The 5,342-nt window shown below is 46.0% G+C and overlaps 1 protein-coding gene across 4 annotated transcripts; it reads left to right on the top strand.

Annotated features, from left to right (window-relative positions):
• Nucleotides 1–66: 66 nt before the first annotated feature.
• Nucleotides 67–4,474, top strand: HSPA8 (heat shock 70kDa protein 8). 4 transcript variants are annotated; one of them, XM_010084812.1, is made up of 10 exons: nt 67–275; nt 643–848; nt 948–1,112; nt 1,195–1,750; nt 2,074–2,276; nt 2,612–2,696; nt 2,863–2,976; nt 3,306–3,538; nt 3,993–4,074; nt 4,132–4,474. In XM_010084812.1, the coding sequence occupies exons 1-10, from the start codon at nt 71–73 to the stop codon at nt 4,188–4,190; spliced, it is 1,908 nt and encodes a 635-aa protein (XP_010083114.1). In that variant the 5' UTR covers nt 67–70; the 3' UTR covers nt 4,191–4,474. The 4 variants fall into 4 exon arrangements, with proteins under 4 accessions (XP_010083114.1, XP_010083113.1, XP_010083112.1 ...); XM_010084811.1 differs by having other exon boundaries at nt 948–1,100; nt 3,993–4,474; XM_010084810.1 differs by having other exon boundaries at nt 3,993–4,474.
• The last annotated feature ends 868 nt before the right edge of the window (nt 4,475–5,342 follow it).

Genomic DNA, 5,342 nt, shown 5'->3' with positions numbered 1-5,342 from the left:
AGGGACCCGCTGCCGGTCCGGTTCCATCGCTCAGCCCGGGCTTGGTTCTTCTCTTCTTTTCTCAGACAAGATGTCGAAGGGACCAGCTGTCGGAATTGATCTCGGCACCACCTACTCGTGTGTTGGCGTGTTCCAGCATGGGAAGGTGGAAATCATCGCCAACGACCAGGGGAACCGCACCACGCCCAGCTACGTGGCCTTCACGGACACAGAGAGGTTGATCGGCGATGCTGCAAAGAACCAAGTTGCAATGAATCCAACTAATACAGTTTTCGGTAAGGCTCCGCGATTTGCTTTCTTCATGTACAGAGGCTTAGCACAGGGATGGTTCCTTGGTTATAAGAATCGCTGACCGATGGTGGTGTTAAAGCTTCCTCTTGAAATAAAACTTAGAATTTGTTTCAACTCCTAGATTGCTCTGTGGTTTATAGGTGTAGCATTGCTGTGGTGGCTGTGAGGTGATAACTGACAAGTTTGTGAATATCCAAGAGGTGAAGCTTTGCAGTGCCTGCAGCTGGGTCCTGACAAGGCAGTAATAATTCCGAATTAAGTATAGTGCTTTAGGATTTTGTGTGTTGTTTTTTTAGGAAGAGCTTTGTGCTTTGATATAAACATTTAATATGGCCAACTAATCTTTTGCAGATGCCAAACGGTTGATTGGGCGTAGATTTGATGATTCTGTTGTCCAGTCTGATATGAAGCACTGGCCTTTCACTGTGGTGAATGATGCTGGCAGACCAAAAGTCCAGGTGGAGTACAAAGGCGAGACAAAGAGTTTCTACCCAGAAGAAATTTCTTCCATGGTTTTAACCAAAATGAAGGAAATTGCAGAAGCATACCTTGGGAAGGTGAGGTGTAGGACTTCAGAGAAATGTAATGAAGGATGCTGTATGTGTGAGGAGTTAACAATACATAACTGATTTCTTTTTACTTGCTTCTTTTTTTAGACTGTTACTAATGCGGTAGTAACTGTACCAGCCTATTTCAATGATTCTCAGCGTCAGGCTACAAAAGATGCTGGAACTATTGCAGGGCTCAATGTTCTGCGAATTATCAACGAGCCAACAGCTGCTGCGATAGCCTATGGTCTGGACAAAAAGGTATGCAATGGGGTGACTACTAGTTCAACTAGTAGAAGCACTAAACTACAAGTAGAAAGTGAGTTGCATTATGAAAATTGATCTCTTCCTGCAGGTTGGTGCTGAAAGGAATGTTCTTATCTTCGACCTTGGAGGTGGCACCTTTGATGTGTCAATTTTGACTATTGAAGATGGCATCTTTGAGGTGAAATCCACTGCAGGTGACACTCACTTGGGTGGAGAAGACTTTGACAACCGCATGGTCAACCACTTCATTGCTGAATTCAAGCGCAAGCACAAGAAAGACATCAGTGAGAACAAGAGAGCAGTTCGTCGCCTCCGCACTGCATGCGAGCGTGCAAAGCGTACTCTGTCATCCAGCACGCAGGCCAGTATTGAAATTGATTCTCTCTATGAGGGTATTGACTTCTACACATCCATTACCAGAGCTCGCTTCGAAGAGCTGAATGCTGACCTCTTCCGCGGCACCCTGGATCCGGTGGAAAAGGCCCTGCGGGATGCCAAACTAGACAAATCGCAGATCCATGACATCGTGCTGGTTGGTGGGTCTACTCGCATCCCAAAGATTCAGAAACTGCTGCAGGACTTCTTCAATGGCAAAGAGCTGAACAAGAGCATCAATCCTGATGAAGCTGTGGCTTACGGTGCAGGTAATGACAGCAATTCCCATCTTCTGCATGCTAAAACTGTTGGGTGGTGCTCCTGGGCAGCCCAGTACTGTCCGAACCAAAGTTGGAGTGGTCTGGTGTAGGCCCTGGGTTTTCCACCTGAAGCAGTAAAGCTTTTCCAAGTAGTAGGCAGCTGACTTTGACTTGCAATGATGAATCAGATTCCAAAGCCATTCGTAGTTTCCACCAGAAGTCTACTAATGATGGCCAAAACCTTCCTTGGATGTCTGAGCGAGCCATGGGCTTAACTGAAGTGTGTAGTGTTAATGGTTGCAGGGCTCTTAATGGTTTTTCTTTCCCCCCAGCTGTTCAGGCTGCTATTCTGTCTGGAGACAAGTCTGAGAACGTCCAGGATCTGCTGCTGTTGGATGTGACTCCTCTGTCTCTTGGTATTGAGACTGCTGGAGGCGTCATGACAGTCCTGATCAAGCGGAATACCACCATCCCCACCAAGCAGACTCAGACCTTCACCACTTACTCTGACAACCAGCCAGGAGTGCTGATCCAGGTAGGCAAGCAGCGCCAGGGTAGAGCTGATAATGCACTCCCATAATGGACTGTAAGCCCTTGTCAGAACTTTCAGTGGCTGATTGATTCTTGAAGTAAATCTTAGGCCAGAGGTGGTGTGTCCTTGCAGTTAGCAAGGGATGCTAGTAAAGATCTGGTTGCTGTGATGAAAGTGACTCCAAAGCCATTCGTAGTTTCCACCGCCGAAAGACTCTTGTTGGTCCAAGTACCTTCCTTGGATGTCTGAGCGACCGTGTCCCTTCAGGATAATGCCTTGTTATGATTTAATAACATGTGGTCAGGCTTAGGACTGAACTTGGGGGTTCTTTTTCCTAGGTGTACGAAGGAGAACGTGCTATGACTAAGGACAACAACTTGCTGGGCAAGTTTGAGCTGACTGGTATTCCTCCTGCTCCCAGAGGTGTACCTCAGATTGAAGTAACCTTTGATATTGATGCCAATGGCATCCTCAACGTGTCTGCTGTGAATAAGAGCACTGGTAAGGAGAACAAGATCCCGATATATGACTAAGGACAACAACTTGCTGGGCAAGTTTGAGCTGACTGGTATTCCTCCTGCTCCCAGAGGTGTACCTCAGATTGAAGTAACCTTTGATATTGATGCCAATGGCATCCTCAACGTGTCTGCTGTGGATAAGAGCACTGGCAAGGAGAACAAGATCACGATAACGAATGACAAGGGTAAAGATCACATGCTTCTGTGGGTGGTGGAGTGGCTAGTGCTTAAAGTTTGGCTTGTCAAACTGCTTTCTGTCTTCTATCAGAGCTATAATGCATATGCCCCTTGATTCACAACAGTGAGCCTTCCTGTTCTTGGTGCAGTAATCCATGAGTTTCTAAGGTGGCCTGTGAAGTGGTTTAAGATGATGGCACTTGTTAGCTTACGGGGTTCTCTTGCTGCCTGCCTCCCCAAGCTAACTGGAACTGTAGAATTTGTTAAGCGGAGGGGGTTATAACTACTTAAAATGATTGACTGGAAAACTGATGTGAAATGCTGCTGTGTTCTGCAGGCCGGCTGAGCAAGGAAGACATTGAGCGGATGGTTCAGGAAGCAGAGAAATACAAAGCAGAAGATGAAAAGCAGCGTGATAAAGTGTCTTCTAAGAACTCCCTGGAGTCTTACGCATTCAACATGAAAGCTACTGTTGAAGATGAGAAGCTCCAAGGGAAGATCTCTGATGAGGACAAGCAGAAAATCCTGGACAAATGCAATGAAATCATCAACTGGCTGGACAAGAATCAGGTATGTCACATCCAATGTTTGGTCAGTGTTTACTTCTAGTGTCTTGCTGAGTTACAAAGAAAGCTCAAGAGGATGGTTGCTGTGATGAAAGTGATTCCAAAGCCATTCGTAGTTTCCACCAGAAGTCGAAAGACTTGTGTTGGTCCAAGTACCTTCCTTGGATGTCTGAGCGACCACAGCTTGCAAGCATGTAGCTTTCAATTTCTCAATTCTAGCTGGTTAGCTTGCAGGTAAATTTTGTAACCTTAAATTGAGGTCCTGTTGCTCCAGGAGCAGTGTAAGCTCTAGGAGTGATGTGAAGGGGTCGGGGTCCTAAATCAGTACGTTGGTTTTGTTAGAACTAGACAAAGCAGGAATTACATTGCACTGTGCAGGCCAGGTAGTCCTGGTTAACTTTTGGACTGTATTTACTTCATGAGAGCAGCAGGTGTTGAGCTTTTTCTCTTTTTTTCAGACGGCTGAGAAGGAGGAGTTTGAGCACCAGCAGAAAGAGCTGGAGAAGGTGTGCAACCCCATCATCACCAAGCTGTACCAGAGTGCAGGAGGAATGCCTGGTGGGATGCCTGGCGGGATGCCTGGTGGATTCCCTGGAGGTGGAGCTCCTCCATCCGGTGGTGCTTCTTCTGGACCAACCATTGAGGAGGTGGACTAAAGGCACTGGGAAACGCATTCCACTAGCAGGCAGTATTGGAGGACTCCCACTTGGGGGTTAGATTGAAGGACCCCAACCTGTAGGCACATTGGGGTGTATTTTGCCAGATGAAAACTCCATAACTGAGCTGCTGTAAAAATAATAATAAAAAAAATGTCTGGGCATTTTAAATACTTGAAGATGTGCACAGGAGGGGAGATGAATACCATTGCACTTTACAGTACTGTAAACAAGTGGAAATGCAATTCATGTCCTATGGAATAAAAACTATTTAATGGGCATCACAATGTTTGTCTTTACTTCTTTGTACACCCTGACCTGTGTGAAAATTAAGTGGAAAAAACAGTGGTAAATGAAGGTACATATTCGTCCATATTTGATGTACAGTACGTATTTGATGAACTGTTTCTTAGCTCTTCTCTCAAGCTGAAGGTACCCAAGGGTCACTACCTCTCCCATGATGCCTGCTCCATGGCCATAAAGGGGGTGGTAGGTAGGGGTTTTGGAACCAGGTCCCTCTTGGGCAGCACAGGGACCACCTTCTGTCTGGATATATGTGTGATATAGGTAGGGGTTCCAGAACTTTACATAAAAAAAAAAGTACCGCTACTAAGGGGTAGCTGAAGTTAAGTGACCCTATGCTTCTGGGAAAGTTTCTAGCAGTATTTTCAGAAAACTTGGAAGAGCTGGTTATCATTAGTCCACAGCACTAAAGAACATGTTTAAAATAAATAACAAAAATACAAGGTGGGTAATCATCCTTTTGGTTTATAAAACCTTTGTCAGCTCAGGCATCTGCCCCTTGCAGGAAGGTGAGTTCAGAGCTGGCTCTTGATATGGAGAAGTCATGGCAGGGCTGGGGAGGAGGCTTTGTGTAGCCTCTTCAGCAGTAGTAAGTTGCTTATTAAATATTTTATGTAGCATTTTATTATCAGTGTAGCTATAGACTAAACTCCACCAGTGCAGCTTTGAACCATTCCCACATGTCCTGTCCATGGGATACCAAGGTGAAAAGCTCAGCACCCTCCTCTCCATATCCCTGCCATGAGGTCACCTGTCAGTCTCCTTTGAACTAGAGGAGCCCGAAGTCCTCAGCCACTTCTCAATGGATGTGACTTCCTTCCAGCCCTGTCCCAAGCTTTCTTGCCCTCC

The sequence above is a fragment of the Pterocles gutturalis genome, unplaced genomic scaffold (assembly GCF_000699245.1).
Source record: "Pterocles gutturalis isolate BGI_N339 unplaced genomic scaffold, ASM69924v1 scaffold14535, whole genome shotgun sequence".
In the NCBI taxonomy this organism is placed as follows: Eukaryota; Metazoa; Chordata; class Aves; order Pterocliformes; family Pteroclidae; genus Pterocles; species Pterocles gutturalis.
Note: the sequence above shows the minus strand (reverse complement) of the source record. Positions and strands in the feature narration are given on the sequence as shown.

Bases quoted from the DNA above. Each gene is read 5' to 3' on its own strand.
- HSPA8 (XM_010084810.1), top strand. From the start codon at position 71: ATGTCGAAGGGACCAGCTGTCGGAATTGATCTCGGCACCACCTACTCG. The intron at 849-947 runs GTGAGGTGTAGG...TTCTTTTTTTAG, and splicing joins CAGAAGCATACCTTGGGAAG to ACTGTTACTAATGCGGTAGT. The intron at 2,277-2,611 runs GTAGGCAAGCAG...TCTTTTTCCTAG, and splicing joins AGCCAGGAGTGCTGATCCAG to GTGTACGAAGGAGAACGTGC.